Below are 17638 nucleotides of genomic sequence, written 5' to 3' on the forward strand. Positions count from 1 at the left end.
TAAGTCAGACTAACCATGAGTATACTTCAAGTTCACTTAGGATTAGTTAACTTAAAGTGTGACATTTTGGACCAACTAATTTTGTGCTTAGTGTATTTTAATAGTATTTAAATTGTATTAAAGCACAATTTAAAGTGAACCAAATGTACTTTCATGTACTTTTTTGGAACACTTTAAGTTATACTTAATATACTTTAAGTATATTCCTTTCTATGTAATATAAACATGCTTGATTAGTATATTTTGAGTGCACTATTTTTGTGATTGGATTACATGTAAAACATATTTAGAATGTATTTTAAGTATATTGGCATTACATATTTCATATGTTAGTAACGTGATAACAGAATGCTACAATTACACCTTTGTATTATAATTGCTAATGAAGTACACTTCTTAGTTACTTATTGTCTTATTATTCTGCTTTGCTGCTTTGTACATTACATGCTTCATACACACTACAGTGCTCCGATCAGGTTTTTTGCTGCCGATACCGATCACCAATGAGGCTGATCTCTGCCGATCACTGTTGACTGTTTTTTGCTTTAGGTATGAATGCTACTATATCATCTGACAAAATTTAAAAATGATCTGGCAATAAATTCACCTAATTTAGGCATAAAACATGCAAAATACTTGTAGGTACAATACAGCAGCTATTCAGTCAAAATAACAACTGAAAAACCTGCAACAAGTAAAATAATATTTAATAGTAAGGCTCTCAGTACCATAAATGACACGAGTCAAATAAATCTGCCTATATCAAATAATGTCAAGTAAAAAAGGAAACATTCACTCAAAGTCAAATGCAGGCTGCATCACAATAAACGATCCTTCCTGATAGCATGGCTAGCTGATTAATGCTGGTTCTGATTGGTTGTTCCATCCCTTAAAATACGGAATCGTCCCGTATTTGGTTGTTAAATGTTGCGTCCCGTATTGAACCGATACGGGACGCAATTTGTTCCATATTATATAAATGTCCGATAGACATGCCTGTGACACACACATCAACACTAAGTGTAACAATAATGACCAAAATAAAACACAGGAAATATTAAGGTGAGCTAAATTCTCGTTGCGGGAGCTAAAGGACCAGAACGCTACGGACCGACGCTGTTGTCCCGGTTGCCTAGAGACGGACACTACGCAGCCGAGGTGAGCTGCTGTCAACCCGCCTCTTTCGAAAACATCCTCGACCCGATTCTCCACCGTCCTTAGAAGTAAAACCTCTCGTAAAGATACAGACGTGAGAAGGAAGACTCAAATCCCAGGCTGAATAATGTTAGTGAGGATAAACACAGGCAATTAAAAAAAATGTGTTCATCGTGGCGCAGTGAGATTACAAACAGAATAGATCAGGAGAGGAACACAGCAGATCCTGATATGGTAACATTTTGCTATGATTAAGTTTCTTATTGTGCTTTTAGTAGACTATATTGGTTTGATTATTTGCTTATTTAATGTAAAATAATACCAACCATAATAATACAAATGATCATTTAAAGAACAAATCATACATTAGATTAACAGTAAATACATAAATACTTCCTACTTTAAAAAGTTTGTAGGGTTAGGGTAGGGTATTTTGAAATGTTTATATATTTTATGAATTCAGTGGTCATTAATGCACCAGACACAGACCTGGAGCGGTTCTAGATGGGGGCCAACAAGGTACCAAAGAAGTTATACAAAATAAATGTCTTACATTAATACTCAGTGGTGGATTTTTTTTTAACCTTCACAATTTTACTTTAACAATGAATTAACAATTATAGTGCTGCACTTTTAACTGTTGTATGGAGATAGGATCACGCTTTCCATCTGCCAGGGATCTGCAACCTGGATCTTTGGAGACACAAGTGGGTCTTTGGCTCACTTATTATATCAAATGATGAATGTGATGGTAAGTAATCTTCACAAAATTACACCGTTTAGCAGCTTCTAAAGTGTTCACCCTGTTTCAAAGAAGAAATCTTACACAACTTATGACGACAGTCACATATTTTGTCTGCCACGATTCGTTGTTTTCCCACTTTAGCTTCAATGCTGGTTAATACACACACACACACACACACAGAGAGAGGATTACACAACAGTTTTTAACATATTTCCTCCAATATTAGCTAGCATATTGTGCTAGCTAATGTTAGCACTAGGTAAAGTTCATAAACTAGGCTTGTGTAATATTCGCCTGTCTTTATGTTGAATTTGTTAACCAGCACACCTCTGTCGAGTGGCATTAAGCGTGGAAAATATCAAATATATCTGGAAGGAACCTTTGACTGTCTCTTGCTTGCCGCACCACACGCTGTGGACCACAAAGGGAGTTAACCCTGAAGTCCCCAACCACTTCAGCCTAGGAGTGAGAAGGAGCTCCCCTGTGTTTCTCTCACGAAGCTTGGAGGTTCAAAGGTTAACAGCTGGTAGGTCACAGGCCGAAGGAGGATATTCACATAATTTCTGTGTTTTTTATTATTTGGTGTGTTTGTGTCTTGTACTTAGTTTTATTTCAAATTAGATGTAATATGCCTTTTGCTGTGTTATGATATAACACAGCAGAATTACATTGAAATGTAACGTAAAATGTGGTTTAAAAAGTTTTTAAACCACATTCAAGCTGCAGGACCAAAAATAACTAGTAATGCACATCAAACGTGTTTTTCTCAGTAAGCAAACTGTTGAGAAGTAAAACCAAAATTCAAATGTTGCTTCTATACCAGTTTTCTTCAGTCTCACTGATTCTAGACTTTTCCAAGATTGGGGGGTCCAGACCCTCCCGACCCCCCCGGGATTTACACATACGAGTGTATATTTACACTTGGGCAAATACATATTTTGTTCACTTAAGGTATACTTTTATTTAATATATTTCTTAAAAGTGTATTTTGGTGCAATTATATTTAAGTATGTTTAAAGTTATGTCAAAATTGGTACAAGCATAATTTTAGGATACTCCATATATATTTATAGGTAGTACACTTAATACTTAGTATACATAAAATATACTTGCATAAATGCAAGTATATTTTTAATATACTAAAGTATATTTTTTTCCACTAGGGATAAAGGTAACTACTTCCTGGATTTTGCCTATCACAGGTTCTTTTTGGAACACAAGCCCTGCAAAAAACAAGGGATCACTGTACTTATTATACTAAAAGTGTAATAAATTTGCTTCTAGTACTCTTTTTAAAAAATATATATTTTTGGCACACCTTCTAAAGATATATTTTTCTAAAATATACTTTAAATTACATTTAAAGTATATTTAAATATACTTTAAATATATTTATACTTTAGTAATCTTTATTACCAAAGAATTTATTACTAAAGTTATACTTTGGATAATCATTTTAAAAATACACTGCATGTATTTGTATAAATGTACATTTTATAAATATATTACAAATGTATACAAATAATATTTTTGTGAAGTTGTACTTTTGGTAGCATTTTCAAATATGTTCTGTGTATATTTTAGTAGACCTTAATAAATCTCAAAATAAATACACTTCAATAATATCTCTAAGTACTTTGTAAATAGTATCTAATAATTAGATTAATTATACAAAGTATTTCAATGAAACACTTTCAGTGTTTACATACATGCTGCTTTATCCTAACTAAGTATGCTTTATGGGGTGCCTTAGTAATCTTTTGCTTTTTGTTAAAAAGGCAAATCTATATATATACACATACATATAGGGGGATTAACAACATTAACAAGATTCCCCTTGTTTATCTTTTTCAGTGTGCACACAATAGAAAAGAGATAATCTGTTGTTTCAATGTCATTGTCACAAAAGATACAGCTATTAGTGTCAAAGTTGAATCTTTGTCATAATAGTTCCCTGGATGGAAAAATGTTTAGAATTTTAAAATGAACTTCTTTAGCTTTAGGACTTAGAGTGTATTTAAGGTAAGCAGTTCTCCAATTAACCTCTGAATCAGAAAACAAATTTAAAATTTAGTTTCTATTTGGTCAGACAGGAAATATACAATTAGTTAGATGCTGACACATCCTTTTGGTAGAGTTACTTTTGTCCAAAAGGTTAACTCCAAACAGTTGAAGTGCAGGTAACTGAAGGTCAGCTGATTGAATGTTTATATTTTGAACCAAATATTTGACTGCAGTGGGGATGGAGTTCAATACTGTGTTAAACTGAGTGCGTCAGCCGTCCAAATTATACAATAAGCAAAATTCGTCATTAGACAACCAATCTCAACTGTCATTATGAAACAAATACCTTTTTCCATCCAGTGATCCAAATATGGGCTGCACTGTCAGTTTAATTGGTCTCTCTAATTCTCCTTAGGTGTGGGTGCATAGTCCCATCTGTCTCTGTGTTGCCCTGCGACAGACTGGTGACCTGTCCAGGGTGATCCCGCCTCTTACCCTAAACGTTCACTGGAGATAGGCACCAGCACCCCTGTTGACCCCACTAGGGACAGGAGTGTACAGAAAATGGATGGATAATACAGAAAAAGCAAACGATTACTAAGGCACCCCATAAAGCATACTTAGTTAGGATAAAGCAGCATGTATGTAAACACTGAAAGTGTTTCATTGAAATATTTTGTATAATTTGTCTAATTATTAGATACTATTTACAAAGTACTTACAAATATTGAAGTGTATTTATTTTTAGATTTATTAAGGTCTACTAAAATATACACAGAACCTATTTGAAAATACTACCAAAAGTACAACTTCACAAAAGTATTATTTGTATATATTTGTAATATATTTTTTAAATCTACATTTATTTTTATAAATGTAGATTTTAAGTGTACATTTTAAAAATATATTGCAAAGTGTATTTTTAAAATCTATCCATCCATCCAACACCCTTTACCCTAGTGGGGTTGGGAGGGCTGCTGCTGTCTATCTCCAGCTAACGTTCCGGGCGAGAGGCGGGGTCACCCTGGACAGGTCTCTAGTCTGTCGCAGGGCAACACAGAGACAGACAGGACACACAACCATGCACACACACACTCACCTAGAGAGAATTTAGAGCAGGGGTGTCAAACTCCAGTCCTCAAGGGCCTCTGTCCTGCAACTTTTAGATGTGCCTCTGCTGCACCACACCTGAAAAGAATAATTAGGTCATTAGCAAGGCTCAGGAGAACCAATCTACACAGGGAGGAGGTAATTAAGCCATTTCATTCCACCGTTTTTTTTTTACCTGTGGCACATCTAAACACTGCAGGACAGCGGCCCTTGAGGACTGGAGTTTGACACCCCTGATTTAGAGAGACCAATTAACCTGATAGTCTTGGTTTTGGACTGTGGGAGGAAGCTGGAGTACCTGGAGAGAACCCACCAGGCACAGGGAGAACATGCAAACTCCATGCAGAAAGACCCCGGGCCGGGAATCAAACCCAGGACCTTCTTTCTGCAAGGCAACACTACCATTGCAATTAGAGCAATTAGACCAATAAAAAGCTATTTTTATTGGTCTAATACCATAGAAAAGTGGTTTTAATGAGAAGTATGTTTAATACCCATTTTAAAGGTTGATCTTTTCAAAAGTGTCATGATGTGTGTTTAAATCCAGACCCAAATGCAGCACGTGAGAGACATAGATCAGTTGTGGATATTTAATGAAAAAAAAAAAAAAAAAAAACTTACAAAAATAGAAAGTCCAACAGAAAAATCCAAAACAAGGCCAAACTGGGAACCCAAGAAGAAGAGAGGAAAGTAACAAGATGAACTGGCAACTACTGACTGAAAGAGAGTGGTTTAAATATTAGGAAGGAGAAATCTGAACAGACCTGGGCTGATGAGTAAATTGATTGCAGGTGTGAGTGAAGGGAGACTGAGGAGAAGGGGAGGAGAAAGTGACACAGGAGAGCAAGGCAGGGAACACGAATGTAGTTTTTTATAGTATTTTTATTTTTCTCAGAAGAACGGGTATTATGGGGAGATTATAAGTGTCTGATCCATACTCCAACCTGGAAAGTGGCGGTAATGCACGTAAAAGTTGTTTGCCAACCGCCATAAAAAAAAGAAGAAGAAGGAGGAGGCAGGGAACACAGGGAACAGGAAATAATTCTAACATTAAAGAATAACTTGGACTAAAGAAACATGAAAAGAAAAACAAACCTATAATCACAAAGGAAGAACAGAAGTGGAAAACGCAAACTAAATAGAAAAACCTAAGGAACACTAAAAATCCAAAACCAAACTAAAACAACCCCAGAGCCCAACAAAAAGGTACTTTTAATCTGATAAACAAGACTCATTGAGACACATATTCTAATTTATTCGATGTAAGTAGATGGTACACAAAGTATCGTTCAGGAGCATGATTAAGAGCCCAAATATATCAAGAGATTTATACAAGTGATGAGTATATTTCAGGGGTGTCCACAGTCGGTACTGGAGGGCCGACATCCTGCATGTTTTAGGTCTCTCCCTGATTTAAAGCGCCTGGATCAAATGATGGCTCGTTAGAAGGCCTAAGAGCAACACTGAAAAGCTAAAAAGTTTGTCACTACCACCAGGGAGAGAACTAAAATGTGCAGGATGCCAGCCCTCGAGGACCGACTTTGGATACCCCTGTTCTAACCAGATTGTGTGGGCAACAGACAAAATAACTCCTTTTCTTTGCTTTCACAATATGTTCTTTTCTTTAAAAGTCTCTTCTCTAAATGTCTTAGTTATGTACAATTTAGCAGTAAAAAAAAAGAATAAATCCATTGACGTACTCTCCACCAAAATAAAATAAAATCACATTTTTTCTCTAGACTGTAGTTTTTACCTTGCTTCTTGACTCTGATGGTGGTATGGTGGAATTTTTCTGCCATTATCCAAGAGCATACATTTTCAGTCTGAAAGCAGGATTTTATCTCTTTTGTTCTCAAAACTTTTAATACTTTTGCTTACATTTTTATTTTGAAAGCAGGACTTCATGTCTTTCTTCTCAAAACTTGTAATGCTTGTACTCAAAACTTCTCCTCGGACTTAGACTTAGTCTCTGCTTGGATTCTGCTCACTTTTGGAAACGCCTATTGGCACAGTCGCCTGACAACCTCTCAGCCTATAGAATGAAAGTGTTGTACTGGGTGTGTTTGTTTCCTTCTAGCGGGTGTGCCTGTGTGGCTATTATCGATTGATGCCACCAACTGGATGTAGGGAGAAACAACGACATCAGCTTCCTACTCTGTAGTACATTAAACATCTACCAGCAGTGTGCTACTGATCACAAACAGCCTTCTGATCTTAGACAAAAGTTTGTCTCACCAACCACCATAAGCAAAAGTATTAAAAGTTTTGAGAACAAAAGACATCAAATCCTGTTTTCAGACCGAAAATGTAGCAGAAAAATTCCCCCATATGGTGGCTCCCAACTGGTCTGCAGGAATTAACCTGACCTGGTACCCGCTTCTTTTCATGGAGAGGGCAGCTAATCTATAGTAAGAATTACTCTGTTGTCCTCTTTGCCACTGTCAGGGAACCTGGAGACAAATAAACAGCATTAGGAAATAATTAGTCACCATATTTGAGGGGATAACACTGAGTTATACCAATGCCCTGTAATAGAAAATTTAAGTTTAACTTTATTTCACTTAAATTTTATCTAAATTTGGATTGATAGTGTTTTGTGTATACAAATGTTTTTCTTTAATGTTTTCTCACTGTAAGTGTGAGATCATAACGTGTGATAGGACAAACTGTACATTGTAGAAATATGAAATTTGGTACGTAGGTAGATCTCACTAAATCAGGAAAAAAAAGTCTTTTGGAGGTATGCCCTAAAATGTACAGGGAAACTGGTCATTTTGAATCAAAGGGCAAATTGTGGCGTTTTGTCGTTTTCACACACCTTGAACTTTAACAAACTCCTCTTCAGGATTTTGAGCTATCGACATAATTTTTGGTCAGTGTGCAGATAAGAGGCGAGGCATTAAAAATGATCAAAATCATGAGTTTTTGAGCATGTTAAGGGGGCACGGCCAAGTGGCGCACTTAGCGAACTCACCAAAGCAAACCAATGTTACAACTTTCATATGCAAAGGTCAATTGGCACCAAACCTGGAATGAGTGATCCTGGTGGGATCCCTGACGGTCCTATGGTGTGACGTTATCACACTATGATGGTCTTTTTTCCCCCCATCAAGTTAGATACCATTTTGGCCCAGCGAAGTGTAAAAGACAGACTAATTTCCCAAAATTTATCAAGATTGTTCTTAGTAAAAAAGATAATTTTCTCAAATGCAAAGTCAAAAGTAATTTTTGTAATGCATTGTGAAATTCCACATAATGTCTCTTTCTTCCACAAGGATGAAATACAGCGTTAAGTCACTTTCTTTTTACTTGGAAAGCTCCATCTCTGACCCACTTGAGCAAATTAAGATAATCTTATGTCAGAAGACAGAAAATTAGTCTCACTTGCCTTAAAGTACGAAGAGTTTTGGTGGTGGGCATGGCCATTGCAATGCAGTAAAGTCATAGGTGATGCCGTTGCCATATGTTTGGCTCTAAATTCTACAAATTTCCTTGTCCATCTCCCAACCGGAATGCAGTCCAATATTTGGTGGACGCATATATGGGACAAAGCTGTCTGCAATATAGTGAAGTCAGATTCACGAAAGATTCAATTCTTCTGAATGGCTCTTTACTAAGAACATAGGACTGGGGCCTCACTGACAGCTGTTCTTTGTTCTAGTAATGCTCTGCGTACACTGCAGTAGCTATTATTATTTTATTTAATTATATACATTGATATTTATTTAATTAGCAAATAAATAAAACACGAGAATGGAAGAGCCTGCAGAGCATGCTCATTGCTCTTTGATTGTTTTTGTCACCTGTTATGGTGGCAGACATTACAGCACTGTGCTGCCTGGCTTCATGCAGCGGGAAAGAGAGTGAGAACAGTCACGATGCGCATATTGTGCTTGGTTACTTCTTGCTTGTAGTGCCTTGGTCAGTGTTCATAGTTGAGTGTTGTTACCGTTAATGCATTGTCTTAATTGTTATGTTAAATGGTGCAGACAGTGGTGGTTTCTGACATGGGCAATATGGGCAACCGCCCAGGGCGTTATCTTTTTAGGGATGGTACGAGACCTCCACGGATTGTGACACAGAGATGGAAGCAAAGCAGAATGAAGAGTTTGAATTGATAAGGATATTGGTTAAATTTGTTTCAGCTCTAAGCATTTAATATCTAGGTGCTTTTATGGGAATGTGGATCCTTCAGATCAATATAAGGAGCAATTTTGATCATATTTCACATTTTAGTGTGTCATATAGCACGGGCACCAGTCTTGGTCTCGACTTGGTCTCGGACCCTAAAAGTCTTGGTCTTGTCTCGGTCTTGATACACTCTGGTCTTGGTCTTGACTACAACCCTACATCACAAAATCTGGGTGTGGCCAACCCTCAAATCCTAACTGTTCACCATAAAACCTCGAAATGGAACAACTTATTCCATTAGATATATCTCATTAATACATCAACTGACCTACACCAGATTTTTTGTGCATCATTAGGGAGCACTCCACAACATATTTATGTCCATTGCCTAGTGGACGGGTATGGAAACTGCATGAGAGCATGGCCAAAGCAAGCGGGCGGCGTTGCTGGAGCTCATGCGGTAGCCATGAGGCCGGAGCGGCACTGAGCTGTGAGAACTGCCAATGCTACTTGTAGCTTTAATCTTTATTTGTTTTCAAATATAAAATCTAAATTTCTACTTGTTTGATGTAACATTATATGTGTTTTCTACATCTTTCAGGGTTCCCCTTTGATTTGTTAATACCAAGACCTCTGTGTTTCACAAAAACAGAGTGTGTGCACTTTATACCATTTTCCCTGATCCTACTTTTTCAGTTCTTTTGTTATTGTTAGGTTAGGTTAAGTTTATAATTTTCTTTTTAATCTGATTTTTTAGTATCAGAAGAGAGAAAATGCGATCGAAAAGTTTAAGGTTACTGTATTTTCCGCACCATAAGGCGCACCGGATTATAAGGCGTACCTTCAATGAATGGCCTATTTTAAAACTTTTTTCATATATAAGGCACATAGAATAGACGCTACTGTAGAGGCTGGAGTTACGTTATTCATCCACTAGATGGAGCTGCACTAAAGTGAATGTCAACAAAACAGTCCGTCTCCGGTTGGCGAGGAGAGCCTTCCGCGACTGGGCCGGGGCGTGGCCGGACGATGGTCACCCTTCTCCGTTCGCGCACAGCATGTTGGTGGAGAACGCGGTGCTAAATGACCTGCAGACGACCTGATTATCAGGTCGGTAGGTAGATAGCTCAGTCAAACTTTATTAACAAACCAGCGTTGTGACAACTATCCCAGAATGCACTGCGCGCTTCTTCTTCTACGGGCGAAAATGAAGTCGGCGGCTGCTTACCGTAGTTGCCAGACCTGTTGTGGCTCAATATTGGTCCATATATAAGGCTCACCGGATTATAAGGCGCACTGTCGGCTTTTGAGGAATTTGAAGGGTTTTAGGTGCGCCTTATAGTGCAGAAAATACGGTACTATTTGAGTGTATCAATGCATAACAATGTTATGATTCTTGTGTAATGCTCATGGGAATGTTTTCTGAAGCTGTCTCACCAAACCTTATATTACAATAAAGTTGTTGAATTACTTCTTGTTTGTCTGCTATCCACCCTCAAGAACATCCTTGAATGTTTAATTTCCTTTATGAAAGCAAATGCATATGCTTGCAATCTGTTTTGTAAACAGATTGTCAATGTATGTGGATGGAATAAAACCCTCCTATAAAACTGTATGTTGTGTTCTTCTCTAGGCTTTTTCTCCTGAGTCTTCAGTGAGCAAAGTCTTTGAACATTGTAAAACATTACAATAAATATTGATAAAGAATATATATTCTTTCTCTTGTTCTTGAAACAGTTTTTCCTAACTCTTGGTTAAAGATAATTTCAAATCATGTGATAGTAAAGAATCACAGTAGCCCAACAAGTTCTGCTCCTACCATGGTAGTTTTTACTCGGCCTCCTGTTTGTGTGCAGGTCCAGCCCGATTTATTGACCAGGATATTACAACCCTCATCATCCAAACATGGAATCATTTTGCACCACTGTTCACTCCTGACGATTTGAACTAGGGGGAAAGAACAAAACATGTCAGCTTAGTCATTTTTATTCCTTTAATGTCTTTCTGTAGGTGTAATCTTTTGAAACTGTCTCAAAACTGAATGAAAGGCTAATTTGCAAATATATGTTTAATTGGTCACTTGGGTATAAAGATCAAACACAGAACATTCTGTCAAAATATCACAGAAACAATAAATATTACATTTAAGTTGAAAATATGAATATGGTCAGCCTTCTCCGTTCGCGCACAGCATGTTGGTGGAGAACGCGGTGCTAAATGACCTGCAGACGACCTGATTCTAGACGGTTGGTAGGTAGATAGGTCAGTCAAACTTTATTCACAAACCAGCGTTCTGACAACTATCCCAGCATGCACCACGCGCTTCTTCTTCTACGGGCGAAAATGAAGTCGGCGGCTGCTTACCGTAGTTGCTAGACCTGTTGTGGCTCAATATTGGTCCATACATAAGGCGCACAGAATTATAAGGCGCACTGTCGGCTTTTGAGGAAATTGAAGGTTTTTAGGTGCGCTTTATAGTGCAGAAAATACGGTAGTCAAAAATATTTTTGTTATGACAACCGGGTTTATGATGTTGAAGGCCAAGGAGAAATCCAGAAAGAGCAGACAGATGTAAGAGTTCCTGTTCTCTAGGTGGGTGAGGGCTGTGTTGACCACCAATGAGATGGCATCAGCAGTAAAACAGTTCTTTCTGTAGGCCTACTGATGGGGGTCCACAGTGGCACAATGGAGCCCTTGGTGTGAGTCACAACCAGCCTCTTCAAACACTTCATGACCACCGATGTTAAGGCTGTAGGTCGGTAGTCATTCAGGCCTGTCACTGTGGAGCACTTGGGGACAGAGACAATACTGGTGGTCTTTAAGCAGGCGGGTACAGATGAGAGTGATAGTAAGGTGTGGAAGATGTCCGTCAACACCTCAGACAGCTGATGTGCACAGTCCCTCAGTACATGCCCTGGGATGTTGTTGGGATCTGCAGCCTTGTGAGGGTTGATTTTCCTGGAGGGACTTCCCCTGTGGTCTCACAGAGAGGCGTGTCACCAGGTAGTGGTATTATCTGGTGCTGAGGGGGAGTGTTAGGATCTTCAAAGTGGGAATAGAACTTATTGAGTGCATCTGGCAATGAGGGGTCCTTTGGGCATTGTGCATCCCTGATGTTGTAGTCTGATGACCTTCCACATGCACCAGGCGGTGGTGAAGGGACCTTGAATTTTCTGGGCGTATGTGGCCTTGGTCCTCACAATGCCAGCAGTCGGTTCTTTCCTTACCTCTCGGAGTGCTGATGGCTTGCCTGTCCTTAATGCAATGTCCCTAGCTTTCAGTAGAGCTCTCATTTAGCCAGGGTTTCTAGTTTGGGTAACAGGATACTGTCTTGGTGATGACATCATTGGCACACTTGGAGATGAAGCCCAGAACAGAGAAAGTTGTCTGCCACCTTTTCTTCATAAGGTGCTTAATCTATTCATAAATAGATTAAGCACCGGTTTGACATTTGACAAACCTGCCGATCTGTGCCCTGAAAACAGTCCTGGAGCACAGAGGCTGCGTCTTTTAATGTAACCTTACCTCAAGTCAAGTGGAACACACTGGACTATTTATAACTGTTTTATTTATGCATAGTTATAATAGCTAGCTATAATCAAAAACTAAAACAGAATGATTTATTCTTTAACATTAAAAAAAAAATGTTGTTTCAACAGTATTAGCTTTTACTTTGCTCTGATCGTGTCAACCATCTCCTTCGTTACAGTGTTCCTATAGCGCTCTGCAAACTGGGAGATCTTGTTGTCATTTCCTGGAAGCAGCCCTTTGAAGGTGTCGGGAAATGTGATCACTAGCTCAGCAATTATAGCTGTTCTTGCAATGTTGTGGTCAACATTAATCATGGTGAGAGCCTTCTCATGAATTCAAACATGGCCAATCATTTCAGGCCATTCTCATCACAGGTGATGACTCAATCCACTGTGGTCACTTAAAAAGGAACAAAAACAAATAAACAAGAAACAATTTGATCTTAATTCAGCGTTTAAATAACTACCATTCCAAGAATGTCTGTTGCTGCACACTGTCAGAATGGTAGACTGGCAGACAAATGTGCAGTAACACTGCAAATTTTGATAATATAATTATCAAAATTCTTTTCATTTCTTAATACATGTAGCATAATTATGAGAGCTGAACAAAACTATTCTAATCAAATATTTGTTTGATAGAAGTTCATATAGCCTACCATGTTGTTCCTAATGCATCATTTAATCATTCAGCACACGAGTGTATCTTATAACTTAATGAGCATTCAAAGTTATTTCCCATCACATACTCTGGCTTATGGATGTTTTCAAGAGGTTTATTAATAAATAAATAGATTAAGCACCGGTTTGACATTTGACAATGTTTAATTACCTGGTCTTTTCACCCAAAGAAGGAACATGCGATTTTTCAACAAAAAAAAAAAATCAAGTGTGCATTCAGGACCAGTGTTGAAAAACACTGGATTAGATGAAGATATTTCAATCATTAGAATTCAACCACAAATCAACATTGAGTCAATGACATATTTTCAACATTAGTTCATTGACTAGGATTGGATGATTGTTTTGTCATGATTTGTGTTTCTGTGTTCAGTTCTGTCCTGTGAGTCTCTGTTGTCTCTGTGTCTTCCCTGTTGATTGCTTCCCAGGTGTGTCTCGTTCCCTTGATTACCCTCCCAGTGTATTTAAGTCCACCTGTTGTCTTTGTCTCTTGTCGGGTCCTTGTCTTACATGTGTCATTTGCTGTCAGACGTATGTTGAAAGCTGTCTTTGTCTTCAGTTGTTAGGTCGATGCTCTCCAGTGGAATTGCTAAGTCCTGGTTAGCTTAGCTCGCGTTTTCAGTCTTTGTCAGTGCTACCGGTATTAGCTGGTAGCACTGCCGTGCTGCCTGTTTTCCGGACTGTGAGCTCTTCAATAAATTCCTCATATTCATCACCTTACCTGGGTCTCAGCGTTCTCTCCTCACCACCAACCACACCACCTCCTGACATGTTTGATAGTTGATCCACTTTCAGTCGTCAACCTTAACCATAAAATGTAACCTTTTTGATTGTAACTCAACATTGCATTAACAATAGCAGGTTGTTAATGAAAAAGAAAAGACTGTGTGGTTGGGATACACCACTCATTTAAGTAGGGGAGATGAACCGCTCAACTCCTTGTAGAAACTTGTAGATGTTTTTGTGTCAACATATCACGCACAGACAGTCAGTAATAATTTTTATGGACAAGTAAGGAAATGTACAGAAAGGAATCACAACTCACTATCCACAACAGTGCTTAATTTAAAATGTGATTACCTCAAATCCAATAATAAAATTCTCAGTGCTCAAAAGAGGAGAGGAAGAGAAGAGGTGCGACAAATATCTTACAATAATCAGACATTGGCATTTCAATTATTAGAATTCCACCACAAAGCAACAACAACCTCTCCATGGGCTGCCACCTTATCCTGGTGAAGGGGTTTGAGTGTCCCAGTAACCCCAGGAGCTACGCTGTCTGGGGTTTCATGCCTCTGGTAGGGTCACCCAAGGCGGATAGCCTTGGGTAGGGTCAAGGTTGTCGGTGCCTGTCGCAGCGGCAACCCTCGAACCCATTGATGAACACCTTCGGTGAGGGATGCTGTCCACGGTTCATTATTTCATTAATTTGGCTGAATCATGATAAACTGCCACCTTTTGCCTTGGAAATCAAAACTAGCAAAACTGCTACATTGCTTTCACAGACTTGGTTCCTTTTCCTGTCGAAAGTAGCCAATATTTCAATTATATTGTTATTATATACTGTTCAAACACTTCTTATTAAAGAAGTGTTTGAACTAAGTGTTACACTTAGTGTTGATATGTGTGTGTGATAGGCATGTCACACACGCTTATTGTGTGACATGCCTATCACACTTCTTATTAAAGAAGTGTTTGAAACGGGAGGGAGTGGCTGAGTGTTACCACTAGCCGACAGCTCTGTATGGGAGCCAAGAGCAGGGGAACTATTGCAGCTGACAGTAAAAAAAATAAAGTATGCCTTTATTGCCATCTTCAAGGTAGAGCCTTTAAAACCACAAAATAAAATCGGAATATTTTTCTAGAAAACTCTGGTGCTGACCTTTAAGTTATGATACTTCCCAAATATTCAGTTCCTACATATTTATAGGTTCTTAGCCATCCAGAACATGACACCCCGCCGCCCCCCAAAAAGTTTAAAGCAACTTTAATTATAATTTAAATAACACGACTTGTATTGAGAACCACTGCAATATGAGGAATTTTATTAAGTGGAGTTACTTATTAAAACTTGGTTTTATTTAGAGCCTTAAGTTTTTGTAAAGGTGTATCAGAGATTATATCTGTGACACTGAACCAAACTCATATCTAAGCAACAGTTGGATCTTAGTTTGACTTCAATGGGTCTCAACAGGTTGTTTACTGAGAAAAATACTTTTGTTATTCATTGCTACTTACTAGTCATTTTTGATGGTGCAGCTTGAACACAAAAAAAATTAAACCACATTTTACTGTAACTTTGCCGAACCTCCCAAAATTGCTTTTAAAAAATGTCCCTGTTTATGGTCCCCCACAATAATGAGATGGGATTTACGCCCGTGGGCCAAAGGACGCTAATGAAGATATGCTACAGGTGTAGGGTTGCCACCCGTCCCGTATTTGGGTGTTAAATGTTGCGTCCGGTATTGAACCGATACAGGACGCGATTTGTTCCGTATTTCTATAAATGTCCGATAGACATGCCTGTCACACACATATTGTCAGGTTCTGGGTTTCTCTTTAAGAAAGGTCTCTCCCCTTCGGCTTCCCGTTGGGGAGTGGCCTGGAGTGGAGCTGCACGCCTGAAGCCAGTTGGATCATCAGTCGAGAGGATTTAACACTAAGTGTAACAATAATGACCAAAATAAAACACAGGAAATATTAAGGTCAACTAAATTGTCGTGGCGGGATGTAAATAGGACCCCCAACAAAGTTACGGACCGCCGCTGTTGTGGTTGCCTAGAGACGGACACTATGTATCCGCAGTGAGCTGCTATTGACCGCGTCTTTTTAAAACATCCTCCTCCCGATACCCCTTTGGTCCTTAGAACCAAAACCTCTCGTAAAGATACAGACGTGAGAGGGAAGACTCAAATCCCAGGCTCAACAATGTTAGTGAGGATGAATACAGGCAATTAAAACAAATGTGTCCATCGTGGCGCGGTGGCCTGCTGTATGAATGGATCAGGAGAGAAATTGTAGACATGTCAGAGCCTAAAGAACCAGACATCAGCGTCTCTTTATCCCTCACTCATCTCCTGAGACTGATATGGTACAGAACATTTTATTATTGATTCAGTTTTTTATTGTGCTTTTAGTAGACTGTTATGGTTTGGTTATTTAATGTATAATAATATCAGCCAAAATGGTATAAATGGTCATTTAAAGAACAAATCATACCAAGAGATTAACAGTAAATACATAAATATTTCCTACTTTAAAAATGTTTGTTAGGGCTTTCTGTTTGTTTTATTAAGAAATGTTGACATCTTTTTTAATTCAATGTTTAGTGGTCATTTAATGTATTATTAATGTCAGACATAGACTTTTAAAATATTGCTTATCTCTGCAGCGGCCATCCCATCCCATTAGAGTCAGGCGACACGCTCCGTGGTGGGCGTCCCTTATTTTAATTTCTGAAAGGTGGCAACCCTATCTCAATGTCTTTGTTTAAACTCCACCACCACTATTGGTTTTGCAGAAACTGTACAGACCTTTTCACACAAAAGAGAAACGCGCAATTTTTCAAGACGTTTCTCAGGATCTTGAGAAAATAAGCTCCTGCCCCTCGCCCCTTCTCCATGTCCCCTATGGGCTCCATAGGAAACCAACTTCAGCTTTGAAACTCATAATATCCTCATCTGGGACATCTTTAGACCGTAGGACATGTAAATTGTCCTTATTGTCTCTGTTTAAACTCCACCATCACTACTGGCAGAAACTGTACAAACAGGCCTTTTTACCCAAAAGAGAAACGTGCAATTTTTTTAAAACGTTTCTCTGGATCTCGAGAAAGTAAGTTAGGGATTGTATTTTTTATTTTTTTTATTTTATCCATGTCCCCTTACAGCAGGGGTGTCAAACTCAATTTCACCGAGGGCCACTTCAGCATATTGGCCACCCTCAAAGGGCCACATTGACGGTACAAATCAGGAGGGCCCAGCTGCAGTCCTTCAGACTGCAACTTTTAGATGCATCCCTGCTAAAACACCCCAGGCAAAAGGTTGACTTCCCTCATTAGCAGCAACTCAGTTCTGTAGAGCCTTATAATGAGTAAATGATCCAGGTGTGTTAGAGAAGGAATGCATCTTGCAGATGGTAGCTCTGGAAAACTAGACTTGGGCACCCCTAGCATAAAATGTATGAAAATACAATGTTAAAAATAAATTGAACACCTCATACTGTTTGTTAAATAACTCTTTGGAGCTTCTGGTTAGGAAGCGCATTGGAAACCTTTGTTTGA

The 17638-nt window shown here is 38.6% G+C and overlaps 1 protein-coding gene and 2 long non-coding RNA genes across 4 annotated transcripts in view; 1 reads left to right on the forward strand and 2 right to left on the reverse strand.

Annotated features, from left to right (window-relative positions):
- The first annotated feature begins 901 nt into the window (after nt 1-901).
- On the forward strand, nt 902-16310 carry LOC107833093 (uncharacterized). Its single transcript, XR_001658797.1, has 2 exons — nt 902-1062; nt 16062-16310. It is a non-coding gene; the product is annotated as an uncharacterized LOC107833093 (long non-coding RNA).
- Nucleotides 5552-6873, reverse strand: LOC107833092 (uncharacterized). The gene is made up of 2 exons (XR_001658796.1): nt 6768-6873; nt 5552-5822 (listed from the first exon to the last, which is right to left on the reverse strand). It is a non-coding gene; the product is annotated as an uncharacterized LOC107833092 (long non-coding RNA).
- The window catches only part of LOC103152712 (protein FAM19A5-like), a 17569-nt gene continuing 6823 nt past the window's right edge, over nt 6893-17638 (reverse strand). Inside the window, exons 3-4 of one of the 2 annotated variants that reach the window (XM_016661331.1) lie at nt 10965-11092; nt 6893-7464 (exon numbers count right to left, since the gene is read on the reverse strand). In XM_016661331.1, the coding sequence (XP_016516817.1) occupies nt 7456-7464; nt 10965-11092 (137 nt within the window). In that variant the 3' untranslated portion in view covers nt 6893-7455. The remainder of the gene's footprint in view (nt 7465-10964; nt 11093-17638) is intronic. The other variant, XM_016661332.1, reaches the window with a different exon arrangement.

Source organism: Poecilia formosa, unplaced genomic scaffold, assembly GCF_000485575.1.
Source record: "Poecilia formosa unplaced genomic scaffold, Poecilia_formosa-5.1.2 Scaffold323, whole genome shotgun sequence".
Taxonomy (NCBI): domain Eukaryota; kingdom Metazoa; phylum Chordata; class Actinopteri; order Cyprinodontiformes; family Poeciliidae; genus Poecilia; species Poecilia formosa.